Here is a 21,815-nt window from a genome sequence, read left to right as displayed (position 1 = left end):
GAACACAATCTCACACACGCACAAACTCACACACACAAACTCACTCAGATGCACAAACTCTCACACACGCACACAATCTCTCACACAAGCACACAAACTCACACGTGCACACAAACTCACACACACCTGTACACATGTTCACACACACCTGTACACAACTTCACACACACAAACTCACTCACACTCACTGAAACTCACACACATACACACTCAACCTCACATGTACAGATACACGCACAACCTCACACACACTCACAAACTTACACACTCACTCACACGCACATGCACAAACACACAAGCACAAACTCTCACACATGCACACACTCTCACACATGCACAAACTCTCACACATGCACACAAGCTCACACACACCTGTACACAGCCTCACACACATTAACTCACTCACACACATGGAAATTCACTCACATGTACACACTCAACCTCACACGTACAGGTACACCACAACTTCACGCACTCACAAACCCACTCACACAAACTCACTCACACGCACAAAACATTCACACATGCACACAAACTCTTACACATGCACACAAACTCTTACACATGCACACAAACTCTTACACATGTACACAAGCTCACACACATGCACACAAGCTTACACAAACCACAAACTCACTCACATGTACAAACACACACAAACTCTCACACACGCACACAAACTCTCACACATGTACACAAGCTCACACACATGTACACAAGCTCACACACACCTGTACACAACTTCACATACACAAACTCACTCACACACGCAGAAACTCACTCACACGTACACACTCAACCGTACACGTACAGGTACACGCACAACCTCACACTCACACTCACAAACTTACACACTTACTCACATCATATGCACAAACACACACGCATAAATTCACTCTTGCCCGTACAAATTCTCACACGCACAAACTTATGGGTGGCACGGTAGCACAGTGGTTAGCACAGTTCCAAGCTCCAGGGTCCCAGGTTTGATTCCCGGCTTGGGTCACTCTCTGTGTGGAGTCGGCACGTCCTTCCCGTGTCTGCGTAGGTTTCCTCCGGGTGTTCCGGTTTCCTCCCACAGTCCAAAGATGTGCAGGTTAGGTGGATTGGCTGTGCAAAATTGCCCTAAGTGTCCAAAAAAAGTTTAGGTTGGGTTACTGGGTTACAGGGATAGAGTGGAAGTGTGGGGTTCAATAGGGTGCTCTTTCCAAGGGCCGGTGCAGACTTGATGGGCTGAATGGCCTCCTTCTGCACTGTAAATTCTATGGCAATTATTGAAAAAGACTCCATTTTGATTCTATGGCAAACTCTTACACGCACAAACTCTCACACATGCACACAGACTCACACACACATACAAACTTACTTACGCAGGCACAAACTCACTCACACACTCATGTACACAAACACACAGACACAACCTCCCCTGAAACTCACAAACTCACACACACTCTCACGCTTATACACATACACACACACTCACACATGCACAAACTCACACACACACACAAATACACAGACACATTCTCTCACACACACACAAACTAACATGCACAAACTCTCACTCAAGCACACAAATTCACATTCATGCACAAATTCACACTCACACGCACATAAATTCACACTCATGCAAAGACTCACACTCACACGCACACAATCTCACACACGCAAAACTCACTCACGCACACAAACTCTCACACATGCACACAATCTCTCACACAAACTCTCACACATGCACACAATCTCTCACACACGTACACAAACTCTCACACACGCACACAATCTCTCACACATGCACACAATCTCACACACATGCACACAATCTCACACACGCACACAAACTCTCACACATGTACACAAGCTCACACACACCTGTACACAACCTCACACACACAAACTCACTCACACGTACACACTCAACCTCACATGTACAGATACACGCACAACCTCACACTTACTCACATGCACAAACACATGCACAAACGCACTCTTGCATGTACAAACTCTCACACATGCACAAACTCTCACACATGTATAAATTCTCACACACGCACAAACTCTCACACATGCACACAAGCTTACATACACCTGTACACAACCTCACACACACAAACGCACTCACACACGCAGAAAGTCACTCACATATACACATTCAACCTCACACGTACAGGTACACGCTCCACCTCACACACACACTCACAAACTCACACACACACTCACACAAACACACATGCTCAAACTCACTCTTGCACGTACAAATTCTCACACACGCACAAGCTCTCACACATGCACACAGACACACATATATAAACTGAGTCACACAGGCACAAACTCACTCACACACTCACAAACACTCTCACGCTCATACACATACGCACACTCACACATGCACAAACTCACACACATATACACACACTCTCACACCCACACAAACTCCCACGAACTCACACACACACGCATTCACACACATACAAAGTCTCGCACACATGCACATGCACAAACTCATACAGCTGCACAACTCACACATGCACAAAAGCTCACTCTCATGCATACATACACATGCACAAACTTACACACACATGCACAAATGCGCACACACAGGCATGCACAAACCCACATACACATGCGTAAACTGACTCACACACTTGCACAAGCTCACACACCACGGGCAAACTCATTCATATATACACGTGCACAAACTCACACGTGCACAAACTCACACACATGCACAAACACACACAAACTCACACACACACGCGCACAAACTCACATTCATGAACAAACTCACACACACACACATAAATTCACTTACACGCACAAACTCACTCACACACGTGCACAAACTCACTCTCACACTCACACACATGCACTCACACTCGCATTCTACACACGCACTCGCTCACAACCACACACTCTCACAAACACACTGGCGGGGATTTTCCGAGCCTGCACCGGGTCGGAGAATCGGCGGGGGGGGGGGGGTGTGCGTGAGAATCCCACCACACCGCTCTGCCGCCGGGCCGCCGATTGTCCAGCGACCGCAGAATCGGCGCCAATCACGCCCACGCGGTCACCGCGCCGCCGACTGGGGGCCGTTGAAAGCGGCGCCCTCAACGATTCTCCGCGCTCGACAGGCCGAGTGCCCGCTGAGTTCTGCCGAGTCCTGCCGGCGTGGTTTACATATGGTCGCACCCGGCGGGACCTCGGCTTTCTGGCTGTGGGGGCCGTCCATGTGGGGGAGCGAAGGGATCTGACTCGGGGGGGAGGGGGCCTCCATGGTGGCCAGGCCCGCGATCGGGGGCTATGTTCCTCCGTGCCGGGCCCCTGTAGAGCTCCGCCATGTTGCCCGGGGGCTGGCGCGGAGATGGTCGTGGTGCGCATGCGCGGACCCGCGGCGGCAGCTTTCGGCATCAGAGCAGTGCACAGCACTCCGGCAACGTTCTAGCCCTTGAGGAAGGGGAGAATGACGGGGCCTGGAGGCCCGTTGATGCCAGAGTCGCTCGTGCCGGTTTTGATGCTGGTGTCAACACTTGGCCGGGATTTCAGAGAATCCTGGCCACTCTCACACACACCCTCTCACACACACCCTCTCACACACACCCTCTCACACACACCCTCTCACACACACCCTCTCACACACACCCTCTCACACACACCCACTCACACACACCCACTCACACACACCCTCTCACACACACCCTCTCACACACACCCTCTCACACACACCCACTCACACACACCCACTCACACACACCCTCTCACACACACCCACTCACACACACCCTCTCACACACACCCTCTCACACACACCCACTCACACACACCCTCTCACACACACCCTCTCACACACACCCTCTCACACACACCCACTCACACACACCCTCTCACACACACCATCTCACACACACCCTCTCACACACACCCACTCACATACACCCTCTCACACACACCATCTCACACACACCCTCTCACACACACCCACTCACACACACCCTCTCACACACACCCACTCACACACACCCTCTCACACACACCCTCTCACACACCCTCTCACACACACCCTCTCACACACACCCACTCACACACACCCTCTCACACACACCCTCTCACACACACCCTCTCACACACCCCCTCTCACACACCCTCTCACACACACCCTCTCACACACACCCTCTCACACACACCCTCTCACACACACCCTCTCACACACACCCACTCACACACACCCTCTCACACACACCCTCTCACACACACCCTCTCACAGACCCCCTCTCACACACCCCCTCTCACACACACCCTCTCACACACACCCTCTCACACACACACACTCACACACACCCTCTCACACACACCCTCTCACACACACCCTCTCACACACACCCTCTCACACACACCCTCTCACACACACCCACTCACACACACCCTCTCACACACACCCTCTCACACACACCCTCTCACAGACCCCCTCTCACACACCCCCTCTCACACACACCCTCTCACACACACCCTCTCACGCACACCCTCTCACGCACACCCTCTCACGCTGCCCCTCTCACACACACCGTCTCACACACCCCCTCTCACACACCCTCTCACACACACCCACTCACACACCCTCTCACACACACCCTCTCACACACCCCCTCTCACACACACCCTCTCACACACACCCTCTCACACACCCCCTCTCACACACACCCTCTCACACACACCCTCTCACACTCCCCCTCTCACACACACCCTCTCACACACACCCTCTCACATACAACCTCTCACACACACCCTCTCACAGACCCCCTCTCACACACCCCCTCTCACACACACCCTCTCACACACACCCTCTCACGCACACCCTCTCACGCACACCCTCTCACACTCCCCCTCTCACACACACCCTCTCACACACCCTCTCACACACACCCACTCACACACCCTCTCACACACACCCTCTCACACACACCCTCTCACACACCCCCTCTCACACACCCCCTCTCACGCACACCCTCTCACACTCCCCCTCTCACACACACCCTCTCACACCCCCCTCTCACACACCCTCTCACACACACCCACTCACACACCCTCTCACACACACCCTCTCACACACCCCCTCTCACACACACCCTCTCACACACACCCTCTCACGCACACCCTCTCACGCACACCCTCTCACGCACACCCTCTCACACTCCGCCTCACACACACCCTCTCACACCCCCCTCTCACACACCCTCTCACACACACCCACTCACACACACCCTCTCACACACCCTCTCACACACACCCACTCACACACACCCTCTCACACACACCCTCTCACACACACCCTCTCACGCACACCCTCTCACGCACACCCGCTCACACTCCGCCAAACACACACCCTCTCACACCCCCCTCTCACACACCCTCTCACACACACCCACTCACACACACCCTCTCACACACCCTCTCACACACACCCACTCACACACACCCTCTCACACACACCCTCTCACAAACCCTCTCACACACACCCTCTCACACACACCCTCTCACACACACCCTCTCACACACCTTCTCACACACACCCACTCACACACACCCTCTCACACACACCCTCTCACAAACCCTCTCACACACACCCTCTCACACACACCCTCTCACACACATCCTCTCACGCACACCCTCTCACACACACCCTCTCACACACACCCTCTCACACACACCCTCTCACACCCCCCCTCTCACACACCCTCTCACACACACCCACTCACACACACCCTCTCACACACACCTTCTCACAAACCCTCTCACACACACCCACTCACACACACCCTCTCACACACACCCTCTCACACACATCCTCTCACACACACCCCTCTCACACACACCCTCTCACACACACACTCTCACACACACCCTCTCACACACCCCCTCTCACAAAACCCCTCTCACACGCAACCACTCACACGCACCCTCTCACACGCACCCTCTCACACACACCCACTCACACACACCCTCTCACACACACCCTCTCACACACACCCTCTCACACACACTCTCTCACGCACACCCTCTCACGCACACCCTCTCACACCCCACCTCTCACACCCCCCCTCTCACACACACCCTCTCACACACCCCCTGTCACACACCCTGTCACGCACACCTTCTCACGCACACCCTCTCATGCACACCCTCTCACGCACACCCTCTCACACACACCCTCTCACCCACACCCTCTCACCCACACCCTCTCACGCACACCCTCTCACGCACACCCTCTCACGCACACCCTCTCACACACACCCTCTCACACACACCCTCTCACACACACCCACTCACACACACCCTCTCACACACACCCTCTCACACACACCCTCTCACACACACCCTCTCACGCACACCCTCTCACACTGCCCCTCTCACACACACCGTCTCACACCCCCCTCTCACACACCCTCTCACACACACCCACTCACACACCCTCTCACACACACCCTCTCACACCCCCCCTCTCACACACACCCTCTCACAAACACCCTCTCACACACACCCTCTCACACACACCCTCTCACACTCCCCCTCTCACACACACCCTCTCACACACACCCTCTCACACCCTCTCACAGACCCCCTCTCACACACACCCTCTCACACACACCCTCTCACACACACCCTCTCACACACCCTCTCACACACACCCACTCACACACCCTCTCACACACACCCTCTCACACACACCCTCTCACACACACCCACTCACACACCTCCTCTCACACACCCTCTCACACTCCCCCTCTCACACACACCCTCTAACACCCCCCCTCTCACACACCCTCTCACACACACCCTCTCACACACCCCCTCTCACACACACCCTCTCACACACACCCTCTCACGCACACCCTCTCACGCACACCCTCTCACGCACACCCTCTCACACTCCCCCTCACACACACCCTCTCACACCCCCCTCTCACACACCCTCTCACACACACCCACTCACACACACCCTCTCACACACCCTCTCACACACACCCACTCACACACACCCTCTCACACACACCCTCTCACAAACCCTCTCACACACACCCTCTCACACACACCCTCTCACACACATCCTCTCACACACACCCTCTCACACACACCCTCTCACACACCCTCTCACACACACCCACTCACACACAACCTCTCACACACACCCTCTCACAAACACCCTCTCACACACACCCTCTCACACACACCCTCTCACACACACCCTCTCACACACCCCCTCTCACACACACCCTCTCACACACACCCTCTCACACACACCCTCTCACACACACCCTCTCACACCCTCTCACAGACCCCCTCTCACACACACCCTCTCACACACACCCTCTCACACACACCCTCTCACGCACACCCTCTCACGCACACCCTCTCACACTCCCCCTCTCACACACACCCTCTCACACACCCTCTCTCACACACCCACTCACACACCCTCTCACACACACCCTCTCACACACACCCTCTCACACACACCCACTCACACACCCCCTCTCACGCACACCCTTTCACACTCCCCCTCTCACACACACCCTCTCACACCCCCCCTCTCACACACCCTCTCACACACACCCTCTCACACACCCCCTCTCACACACACCCTCTCACACACACCCTCTCACGCACACCCTCTCACGCACACCCTCTCACACACACCCTCTCACACTCCCCCTCACACACACCCTCTCACACCCCCCTCTCACACACCCTCTCACACACACCCACTCACACACACCCTCTCACACACCCTCTCACACACACCCACTCACACACACCCTCTCACACACACCCTCTCACAAACCCTCTCACACACACCCTCTCACACACACCCTCTCACACACATCCTCTCACACACACCCTCTCACACACACCCTCTCACACACCCTCTCACACACACCCACTCACACACAACCTCTCACACACACCCTCTCACAAACCCTCTCACACACACCCTCTCACACACACCCTCTCACACACATCCTCTCACACACACCCCTCTCACACACACCCTCACACACACACCCTCTCACACACACCCTCTCACACACACCCTCTCACACACACCCTCTCACACCCCCCCTCTCACACACCCTCTCACACACACCCACTCACACACCCTCTCACACACACCCTCTCACAAACCTTCTCACACACACCAACTCACACACACCCTCTCACACACACCCTCTCACACACATCCTCTCACACACACCCCTCTCACACACACCCTCTCACACACACACTCTCACACACACCCTCTCACACACCCCCTCTCACAAACCCCCTCTCACACGCACCCACTCACACGCACCCTCTCACACGCACCCTCTCACACACACCCACTCACACACACCCTCTCACACACACCCTCTCACACTCACTCTCTCACGCACACCCTCTCACGCACACCCTCTCACACCCCACCTCTTACACCCCCCCTCTCACACACACCCTCTCACACACCCCCTCTCACACACCCTGTCACGCACACCTTCTCACGCACACCCTCTCACGCACACCCTCTCACGCACACCCTCTCACGCACACCCTCTCACCACACCCTCTCACCCACACCCTCTCACGCACACCCTCTCACGCACACCCTCTCACGCACACCCTCTCACACACACCCTCTCACACACACCCTCTCACACACAACCTCTCACACACACCCACTCACACACACCCTCTCACACACACCCTCACACACACCCTCTCACACACACCCTCTCACACACACCCTCTCACACACACCCTCTCACACACACCCTCTCACACCCCCCCTCTCACACCCCCCCTCTCACACACCCCCTCTCACACACCCCCTCTCACACACCCCCTCTCACACACACCCTCTCACACACACCCTCTCACACACACCCTCTCACACACACCCTCTCACACACACCCTCTCACACACACCATCTCACACACACCCTCTCACACACACCCCTCTCACACACACCCTCTCACACACACCCTCTCACACCCCCCCTCTCTCACACACCCTCTCACACACACACCCTCTCACACACACACCCTCTCACACACACACCCTCTCACACACACCCTCTCACACATACTCTCTCACACACACCCTCTCACACACATCGTCTCACACACTTTCCCACACAGTCACACACACCCTCACACACACCCTCACATACACACCCTCTCACACACACCGTCTCACTCACACCCTCTCACACACACCCTCTCACACACACACCCTCACACCCCCCTCTCACACCCCCCCTCTCACACCCCCCCTCTCACACCCCCCCTCTCACACACACTCTCTCACACACACCCTCTCACACACATCGTCTCACACACTTTCCCACAGTCACACACACCCTCTCACAAACCCTCTCACACACACCCACTCACACACACCCTCTCACACACATCCTCTCACACACACCCCTCTCACACACACCCTCACACACACACCCTCTCACACACACCCTCTCACACACACCCTCTCACACACACCCTCTCACACACCCTCTCACACACACCCACTCACACACACCCACTCACACACACCCTCTCACACACACCCTCTCACACACCCCCTCTCACACACACCCTCTCACAAACCCTCTCACACACACCCACTCACACACAACCACTCACACACACCCTCTCACAAACCCTCTCACACACACCCACTCACACACACCCTCTCACACACACCCTCTCACACACATCCTCTCACACACACCCCTCTCACACACACCCTCTCACACACACACTCTCACACACACCCTCTCACACACCCCCTCTCACACACCCCCTCTCACACGCACCCACTCACACGCACCCTCTCACACGCACCCTCTCACACACACCCACTCACACACACCCTCTCACACACACCCTCTCACACACACCCTCTCACACACACCCTCTCACACACACCCTCTCACGCACACTCTCTCACACCCCCCCTCTCACACACACCCTCTCACACCCCCCCTCTCACACACCCTCTCACGCACACCCTCTCACGCACACCCTCTCACGCACACCCTCTCACACCCCCTCTCACGCACACCCTCTCACGCACACCCACTCACGCACACCCTCTCACGCACACCCTCTCACGCACACCCTCTCACGCACACCCTCTCACGCACACCCTCTCACGCACACCCTCTCACGCACTCCCTCTCACGCACACCCTCTCACGCACACCCACTCACGCACACCCTCTCACGCACACCCTCTCACACACACCCTCTCACACACACCCTCTCACACACACCCACTCACACACACCCTCACACACACACCCTCTCACACACACCCTCTCACACACACCCTCTCACACACACCCTCTCACACACACCCTCTCACACACACCCTCACACACACCCTCTCACACACACCCTCTCACACACACCCTCTCACACACACCCTCTCACACCCCCCCTCTCACACACACCCTCTCACACACCCCCTCTCACACACCCCCTCTCACACACCCTGTCACGCACACCTTCTCACGCACACCCTCTCACGCACACCCTCTCACGCACACCCTCTCACGCACACCCTCTCACGCACACCCTCTCACGCACACCCTCTCACGCACACCCTCTCACGCACACCCTCTCACGCACAACCTCTCACACACACCCACTCACACACACCCTCTCACACACACCCTCTCACACACACCCTCTCACACACACCCTCTCACACACACCCTCTCACACACCCTCTCACACACACCCTCTCACACACACCCTCTCACACCCCCCCTCTCACACACACCCTCTCACACACCCCCTCTCACACACCCCCTCTCACACACACCCTCTCACACACACCCTCTCACACACACCCTCTCACACACACCCTCTCACACACACCTTCTCACACACACCCTCTCACACACCCCCTCTCACACACACCCTCTCACACACACCATCTCACACACACCCTCTCACACACCCCCCTCTCACACACACCCTCTCACACACACCCTCTCACACACCCCCTCTCTCACACACCCTCTCACACACACCCTCTCACACACACACCCTCTCACACACACACCCTCTCACACACACACCCTCTCACACACACCCTCTCACACATACTCTCTCACACACACCCTCTCACACACATCGTCTCACACACTTTCCCACACAGTCACACACACCCTCACTCACACCCTCACATACACACCCTCTCACACACACCGTCTCACTCACACCTCTCACACAAGCCCTCTCACACACACACCCTCACACCCCCCTCTCACACCCCCCCTCTCACACCCCCCCTCTCACACACACCCTCTCACACACACTCTCTCACACACACCCTCTCACACACATCGTCTCACACACTTTCCCACAGTCACACACACCCTCTCACAAACCCTCTCACACACACCCACTCACACACACCCTCTCACACACATCCTCTCACACACACCCCTCTCACACACACCCTCACACACACACCCTCTCACACACACCCTCTCACACACACCCTCTCACACACACCCTCTCACACACCCTCTCACACACACCCACTCACACACACCCACTCACACACACCCACTCACACACAACCACTCACACACACCCTCTCACAAACCCTCTCACACACACCCACTCACACACACCCTCTCACACACACCCTCTCACACACATCCTCTCACACACACCCCTCTCACACACACCCCTCTCACACACACCCTCTCACACACACACTCTCACACACACCCTCTCACACACACACTCTCACACACCCCCTCTCACACGCACCCACTCACACGCACCCTCTCACACGCACCCTCTCACACACACCCACTCACACACACCCTCTCACACACACCCTCTCACACACACCCTCTCACACACACCCTCTCACACACACCCTCTCACGCACACTCTCTCACACCCCCCCTCTCACACACACCCTCTCACACCCCCCTCTCACACACCCTCTCACGCACACCCTCTCACGCACACCCTCTCACGCACACCCTCTCACGCACACCCTCTCACACACACCCTCTCACACACACCCTCTCACACCCCCTCTCACGCACACCCTCTCACGCACACCCACTCACGCACACCCTCTCACGCACACCCTCTCACGCACACCCTCTCACGCACACCCTCTCACGCACACCCTCTCACACACACCCTCTCACGCACACCCTCTCACGCACACCCTCACGCACACCCACTCACGCACACCCTCTCACGCACACCCTCTCACACACACCGTCTCACACACACCGTCTCACACACACCCACTCACACACACCCTCACACACACACCCTCTCACACACACCCTCTCACACACACCCTCTCACACACACCCTCTCTCACACACCCTCACACACACCCTCTCACACACACCCTCTCACACACACCCTCTCACACACACCCTCTCACACCCCCCCTCTCACACACACCCTCTCACACACCCCCTCTCACACCCCCCCTCTCACACACACCCTCTCACACACACCCTCTCACACACACCCTCTCACACACACCCTCTCACACCCCCCCTCACCCCCCCTCACACCCCCCCTCTCACACACACCCTCTCACACACACCCTCTCACACACACCCTCTCACACCCCCCTCTCTCACACACCCTCTCACCCCCCTCACACTAACCCTCTCACACACATCCTCTCACACACACCCTCTCACACACACCCTCTCACACGCACCCTCTCACACGCACCCTCTCACACACACCCTCTCACACACCCCCCTCTCACACACACCCTCTCACACACACCCTTTCACACACACACTCTCACATCCCCCCCTCTCACACACCCTCTCACACACACCCTCTCACACACACCCTCTCACACACACCCCCTCTCACTAACACCCTCTCACCCCCCCACCTCTCACACACACCCTCTCACACACTCCCTCTCACACACACCCTCTCACACACACCCTCTCACACACACCCCTCTCACACACACCCTCTCACACCCCCCCTCTCACACACACCCTCTCACACATCCCCTCGCACACACACCCTGTCACACACACCATCTCACACACACCCTCTCACACACCACCCTCTCACACACCACCCTCTCACACACACCCTCTCACACACACCCTCTCACACACACCCTCTCTCACACACCCTCTCACCCACACAACCTTTCACACACACACCCTCTCACACACACACCCTCTCACACACACACACTCCCACACACACCCTTTCACACACACACCCTCTCACACACACTCTCTCACACACACCCTCTCACACACATCGTCTCACACACTTTCCCACACAGTCACACACACCCTCACACACACCCTCACACACACACCCTCTCACACACACCGTCTCACTCACACCCTCTCATACACGCCCTCTCACGCACACACCCTCACACCCCCCCTCTCACACACACCCTCTCACACACCCCCTCTCACACACACCCTCTGACTCACCCCCTCTGACACACACCCCCTCACACACACCCTCTCACAGCCCCCCCCTCACACACCCCCTCTCACACACACCCTCACACACACACCCTCTCACACACACCCTCTCACACACACACCCTCACACACACCCTCTCACACACCCCCTCTCACACACACCCTCTCACACACACCCTCTCACACACACACCCTCACACACCCTCTCACACCCCCCCTCTCACACACACCCTCTCACACACCCTCTCACACACACACCCTCACACACACCCCTCTCACACACACCCTCTCACACACACACACCCTCTCACACACACACCCTCTCACACACACACCCTCTCACACACACACCCTCTCACACACACTCTCTCACACACACTCTCTCACACAAACCCTCTCACACACATCGTCTCACACACTTTCCCACACAGTCACACACACCCTCACACACACCCTCACACACACACCCTCTCACACACACCCTCTCACACACACCGTCTCACACACACCGGCTCTCACACACCCTCTCACACACACCCTCTCACACACACCCTCTCACACACACCCTCTCACACACACCATCTCACACACACCCTCTCACACACACCCTCTCACACACACCCTTTCACACACACCCTCTCACACACACTCTCTCACACACACTCTCTCACACACACACCCTCTCACACACCGTCTCGCACACTTTCCCACACAGTCACACATACCCTCACACACACCCTCTCACACACACACCCTCTCACACACACACACTCTCACACACACCCTCTCACCCACACCCTCTCACACACACTCTCTCACACACACCCTCTCACACACATCGTCTCACACACTTTCCCACACAGTCACACACACCCTCACACACACCCTCACACACACACCCTCTCACACACACCGTCTCACTCACACCCTCTTACACACGCCCTCTCACACACACACCCTCACACCCCCCTCTCACACACACCCTCTCACACCCCCCCTCTCACACACACCCTCTGACTCACCCCCTCTGACACACACCCCCTCACACACACCCTCTCACCCCCCCCCCCCTCTCACACACCCCCTCTCACACACACCCTCACACACACACCCTCTCACACACACCCTCTCACACACACACCCTCACACACACACCCTCTCACACACACCCTCTCACACACACCGTCTCACACACACCGGCTCTCACACACCCTCTCACACACACCCTCTCACACACACCCTCTCACACACACCCTCTCACACACACCATCTCACACACACCCTCTCACACACACCCTCTCACACACACCCTTTCACACACACCCTCTCACACACACTCTCTCACACACACTCTCTCACACACACACCCTCTCACACACCGTCTCGCACACTTTCCCACACAGTCACACATACCCTCACACACACCCTCTCACACACACACCCTCTCACACACACACACTCTCACACACACCCTCTCACCCACACCCTCTCACACACACTCTCTCACACACACCCTCTCACACACATCGTCTCACACACTTTCCCACACTGTCACACACACCCTCACACACACCCTCACACACACACCCTCTCACACACACCGTCTCACTCACACCCTCTTACACACGCCCTCTCACACACACACCCTCACACCCCCCCTCTCACACACACCCTCTCACCCCCCCCCTCTCACACACCCCCTCTCACACACACCCTCACACACACACCCTCTCACACACACCCTCTCACACACACACCCTCTCACACACCCTCTCACACACCCCCTCTCACACACACCCTCTCACACACACCCTCTCACACACACACCCTCACACACACCCTCTCACACACACCCTCTCACACACACCCTCTCACACACACACCCTCACACACACCTCTCACACACACCCTCTCACACACACACACCCTCTCACACACACACCCTCTCACGCACACACCCTCTCACACACACACCCTCTCACACACACACCCTCTCACACACACTCTCTCACGCACACTCTCTCACACACACCCTCTCACACACATCGTCTCACACACTTTCCCACACAGTCACACACACCCTCACACACACCCTCACACACACACCCTCTCACACACACCCTCTCACACACACCGTCTCACACACACCGGCTCTCACACGCCCTCTCACACACACCCTCTCACACACACCCTCTCACACACACCCTCTCACACACACCATCTCACACACACCCTCTCACACACACCCTCTCACACACACCCTTTCACACATACCCTCTCACACACACCCTCTCACACACACTCTCTCACACACACTCTCTCACACACACTCTCTCACACACACACCCTCTCACACACCGTCTCGCACACTTTCCCACACAGTCACACATACCCTCACACACACCCTCTCACACACACCCTCTCACACACACCCTCTCACACACACCCTCTCACACACACCCTCTCACGCACACCCTCTCACACCCACCCTCTCACACACACCCTCTCACACACACCCTCTCACACACACCCTCTCACACCCACCCTCTCACACACACCCTCTCACACACACCCTCTCACACACATCCTCTCACGCACTTTCCCACACAGTCACACACATACTCTCAACACACGTAGGGGATCTTTGATGTGGAGATGCCGGCGTTGGACTGGGGTGAGCACAGTACGAAGTCTTACAACACCAGGTTAAAGTCCAACAGGTTTGTTTCGATGTCACTAGCTTTCGGAGCGCTGCTCCTTCCTCAGGTGAATGAAGAGGTCTGTTCCAGAAACACATATAATGACAAATTCAAAGAACGGACATCGCGCAACAATCACCAGGCAGGAATGTTCCCTTCCAGTCGGGGAACACTTCAGCAGTCAAGGGCATTCAGCCTCCGATCTCCGGGTAAGCGTTCTCCAAGGCGGCCTTCAGGACCCGCGACAACGCAGAATCGCCGAGCAGAAACTTATAGCCAAGTTCCGCACACATGAGTGCGGCCTCAACCGGGACCTGGGATTCATGTCGCATTACATTCATCCCCCACCATCTGGCCTGCGAAATCCTACCAACTGTCCTGGCTTGATACAATTCACACCTCTTTAACCTGGGATTACCCCATCTCTGGATCTGTAAAGATTTAATCAGCTGCTAATGCTCGCATTCTTAGCATTGTTTGGCATCTTTGAATTTGTCATTATATGTGTTTCTGGAACAGACCTCTTCATTCACCTGAGGAAGGAGCAGCGCTCCGAAAGCTAGTGACATCGAAACAAACCTGTTGGACTTTAACCTGGTGTTGTAAGACTTCGTACTGTAGGGGATCTTGACTGTCCTATCTGAGAATGTGATGCAGACAGATTCACACAACAAGTGGTTAGTATCTGGAACGTACTGTCTGTAAGTGTGGTGGAGATAGATTCGAATGTACTGTCTGTGAGTGTGGTGGAGACAGATTCACACAGCGAGTGGTTAGGATCTGGAATGTACTATCTGTGAGTGTGGTGGAGACAAATTCACACAGCGAGTGGTTAGGATCTGGAATGTACTGTCTGTGAGTGTGGTGGAGACAGATTCACACAGCGAGTGGTTAGGATCTGGAATGTACTATCTGTGAGTGTGGTGGAGACAAATTCACACAGCGAGTGGTTAGGATCTGGAATGTACTGGCTGTTTCCGTCGATGCTTTCAAGGTGGAATTTGACTGTTCCCTGAAAAGTACGAATGTGCAGGGTTCTGGGGAGTAGATGGGGGAATGGCACTGGGTGAGTTGCTCCTTCGGTGCAGACATGATGGGTCAAATGGCCTCCTGTGCGGTTCCCATTCTGAGATTCTAACCATTCTGTATAAGCAGAGGAGTTGAGAATGATTGGTTTGCTTCCCCAAGCAGCTGGAATTTTACCACAATCTGTCAACTCCGCTCTCCCTTTTACTGACAGTAAAACAGCAGCAAAATGGGACCATGTGAATTCATAAGTACTTTACCAGCCAGGAGGGCTGAAAGATCTGCTGTGTAACTGCCATCTCTAAGCTGGGAAATACTGACAAATTACTCCAAATGCTGAAAATACAGAGCAGCTGAGCGACGTAGCTGTACAGTGAAGGGAAGGCTGCCCAGGTTTCATTCAGTGGACTTTGCTTTTGACCAGGAGAAGAATGGAACGGAGAGTTTTCACAACACAGGAAGTGATTGTCATGATATTCAGATAAACATCATGGTGCAAACACACATACACACTGATGGACAGATCAACGGACCAATCAACACACACGCAACATCACAGCCAATCACAAGCAAGAACAGACACACTATAAAACGGGGAACATGACACTTCAGATTCATTCCAGCAGGAGACAGCTCAGGGCACAGAGCTCACAGCAAGCCACTCAGACATTCACCATGTGCTGAGTGCCTCTCCAAGATAGTGTTAGGGCTGGGTCCACAGGTTAGAGGGTAATGAATGAACCACAGTAACCAGTTTACAAATGTTAATATTGTTAGTAATAAAACTGAGTTGTACCTTCCGCAACCGTGTTGGTTTGTCTGTGTAGCAGAGCACCCAACACGACAGTGATGATGCCTAACACAAAATATCTTGCAGTGTCGCCAAATCCTTGACTGTTCATTACCAGATCAAAACATAGGGATTGCTTTCTTAAGTTGGGAATTTCAGATTTTGTGTGGGATGTTAAAGTAGGCTGTTTCACAAACGAAGGCTGAAGTATTATTCTTTCATTTCCAGTCAGAAATTGGGTTTGGAAAACTGGAAACATATATCAAATTGGATAAACTCGGAGAGGTAAGCAAAAAACAGTTATTGTGTTGCACAAATCCTTTTCTTTTTTTTTTAGAAAATATTTTATTGAGGCATTTGTAATTCTCAGAGTTTAACACATTAACATCTCTTACACACCCGCGCAAGCCGACACACGCAAAGAATTAAAAAAACAACAACCTACAGAACAACGCTACTCCTCCCCCCGCTCTATTCCCTAGCTGCCTGTAAATATTCTCTGTCCTGTTACAACATTGCCATGCCTCCTGTTTCTCCCCCCACCCCTTACTGCTGACGTTCAATTGACTTGAAGTAGTCTATGAACAGCTGCCATCTCCGGGCGAACCCCTGAGTTGATCCTCTCAAAGCAAATGTGATTTTCTCCAGGCTGAGAAACCCTGCCATATCGCTGACCCACGCCCCTGACTTCGGGAGCTCCGAGTCCCTCCATCCCAGTAAAATCCATCTCCGGGACACCAGGGAGGAGAAGGCCAGAGCATCGGCCTCTCTCCCTCGCTTTGGCCCCCGGATCCTCCGATACCCCAAATATTGCCAGTTCTGGACTCGGAGTTATCCTCCCTTCCAGGACCTCTGACATAACGTCCGCGAATCCCTGCCAGAATCCCCTCAATTTCGGACAAGCCCAAAACATATGCACATGGTTTGCCGGGCTACCCAACACCTCCCACATCTGTCCTCCACCTCCTCAAAGAACCTGCTCATCCGGGCTACTGTCATGTGGGCCCTGTGGACCACCTTGAACTGGATCAAGCTAAGTCTGGCACAAGACGAGGATGAATTGACTCTTTTCAGGGCTTTTTCCCACAGCTCGAATTCTATCTCTCCACCCAGCTCCTCTTCCCACTTCCTCTTCACCTCCCTGTAGGGATCCCTTCCCACTCCATCAACTCCTTGTATATCTCCGATACCCTCCCCTCTCCAACCTCTGTTTTTGACATCACTTTATCTTTAACCCCCTCAGGGGGAGGCGAGGGAAGCCAGGAACCTGCCTCCAGACAAAATCCCGTACCTGGAGGTACCAAAATCCGTTCCCGCCCGGCAACTCAAACTCCTCCTCTACAAAGACATAGAACTTCGGCCCTCGATGTTGCGCCGACCTGTGAAACCACTCTAAAGCCCATCTACACTATTCCCTTTTTGTCCACATGTCTATCCAATGACCATTTGAATACCCTTAGTGTTGGTGAGTCCACTACTGTTGCAGGCAGGGCATTCCACACCCTTACTACTCTCTGAGTAAAGAACCTACCTCTGACATCTGTCTTATATCTATCTCCCCTCAATTTAAAGGTATGTCCCCTCGTGCTAGACATCACCATCCGAGGAAAAAGGCTCTCACTGTCCACCCTATCCAATCCTCTGATCATCTTGTATGCCCAATTAAGTCACCTCTTAACCTTCTTCTCTCTAACGAAAACAGCCTCAAGTCCCTCAGCCTTTCCTCATAAGATCTTCCCTCCATACCAAGCAACATTCTGGTAAATCTCCTCTGCACCCTTTCCAATGCTTCCACATCCTACCTACCTATAATGCGACGACCAGAATTGCACGCAATACTCCAAATGCGGCCGCACCAGAGTTTCGTACAGCTGCAACATGACCTCATGGCTCCGAAACTCAATCCCTCTACCAATAAAAGCTAACACACCGTACGCCTTCTTAACAACCCTCTCAACCTGAGTGGCAACTTTCAGGGATCTATGTACATGGACACCGAGATCTCTCTGCTCATCCACACTGCCAAGAATCTTACCATTAGCCCAGTACTCCGTCTTCCTGTTATTCCTTCCAAAATGAATCACCTCACACTTTTCTGCATTATGCCTCCTCTAATGCCTCCAAGGTCAGGAAACCCTCCTGAATGAATAGGTCCCCAAATCTCTCAATCCCTGCCCGCCGCCATCCCTTATGGCCCCCATCCAGCCCCCCCCCCCCCCCCCTTGGCAAACCAGTGATTGTTACAAATCGATGACCACACTGACACCCCCTCCAATCTCATGTGTTGCCTCCATTGCCCGCACGCCCTCGGGGCTGTCACCACCATAGGGCTTGTAGAGTACCGAGCCGGCGAAAAAGGCAGGGGTGCCGTCAGTAAGGCCTCGAAACTCGTACCCTTACAGGATGCTGCTTCCGCATGATCCCGCACCAACCCCTCCCCCACTACCCACTTCCTGACCATCGATATGTTGGCCGCCTGGTAATAGTTAACAAAGCTCGGGAGGGCCAAGCCCCCTCTCCGCGACCCCGTTCCAGGAGTGCCTTCTTTACTCTCGGGGTTTTTCCCGCACACACAAAACCCAATATCGCCGCGTTCATTTTCCTGAAAAAAACCTTTGGGACAAAAATCGGAAGACATTGTAAAAAGAAGAGCAGTCTCGGAAGGACCATCACCTTTACCGTCTGGACCCTCCCTGCCAGCGTCAGCGGGAGCATGTCCCATCTGCGAAAGTCCCTTTTCATTTGATCGACCGCTTTGCCCAGATTTAACTTATGAAGCTGCTCCCAATCCTCAGCCACTTGAATCCCCAGAATATCTAAAACTCCTCTCAACCACTCTGAACGGCAACTCCCTCTGTCTCCTTTTCTGCCCTCGTGCCTGGATCATGAAGATCTCGCTCTTTCCCACATTTAACTTGTAACCTGAAAATAGCCCAAATTCTCTTCGTATCTCCATGATTTTGGCCACCCCCCCCACCAGGTCTGTGACATAGAGCAGCAAGTCGTCCGCATAGAGAGAGAACCTGTGCGGCCCCAGTAGCCCAGAGAACTTTTTATAGAATTCCACTGGGAATCCGTCAGGTCCCGGGGCCTTACCCGATTGCATTGCCCCCAGTCCATCTATCACTTCCCGAGCCAAATTGGGGCCCCCCCAGGACGTCCACCAGCTCCTCATTTACCTTCGGGAACTCTAGCCTCTCCAGGAATTGATTCATACCTTCCTCCCCAACCGGGGGTTCCGACTCTCATAGCTGGCTATAAAATTCCCGGAACAATTCATTCACCGCCCCCGGGTCCGTCACCATCTTCCCCCTCATATCCTTTATTTTCCCTATTTCTCTCGCCGCCTCCTGCTTCCTCAGCTGATGTGCCGGCATCCTGCTAGCTTTCTCCCCATGTTCATATATTGCCCCTTTTACCCTCCTCAACTGTCCCTCCACCTTACCTGTGGAAAGGAGCCCAAATTCTATGACGCTCCCTCAGGAGCTCCTCATTTGGAGACTCCGAGTATCTCCTGTCCACCTGTAAGATTTCTCCTACCAACCTGTCCAGCTCCACCCGCTTGGATTCCTCCCTATGGGCTCGAATCAAAATACATTCCCCTCTAATAACCGCCTTCAATGCTTCGCAGTCTCTCCCGTGTCATTGTTCTTTATATACCTCCGAATGGCCTCCCTCACTCGCTCACGATCTTATCGTCCGCTAGCAGCCCGGCATCTAATCTCCACTGTGGCCGCTGAGACTTTCCCGTGCTTGCCCGATTGCTGAGCACTCCGTGTCCTCCACCCCCGCT

General features: G+C 54.7%; 1 protein-coding gene across 3 annotated transcripts in view; it reads left to right on the top strand.

Moving 5' to 3' along the window:
• LOC140388204 (cyclin-dependent kinase 16-like) overlaps positions 1–21,815 on the top strand; it is a 688,814-nt gene that overhangs the window by 236,814 nt on the left and 430,185 nt on the right. For all 3 annotated transcript variants that reach the window (XM_072471989.1, XM_072471990.1, XM_072471991.1), the window contains one exon: positions 18,251–18,307. In XM_072471989.1, coding sequence (XP_072328090.1) covers positions 18,251–18,307 — 57 coding nt within the window. The remainder of the gene's footprint in view (positions 1–18,250; positions 18,308–21,815) is intronic.

This window comes from Scyliorhinus torazame, chromosome 13 (assembly GCF_047496885.1).
Source record: "Scyliorhinus torazame isolate Kashiwa2021f chromosome 13, sScyTor2.1, whole genome shotgun sequence".
Classification (NCBI taxonomy): domain Eukaryota; kingdom Metazoa; phylum Chordata; class Chondrichthyes; order Carcharhiniformes; family Scyliorhinidae; genus Scyliorhinus; species Scyliorhinus torazame.
This window is presented reverse-complemented; position numbering and strand designations above follow the sequence as displayed.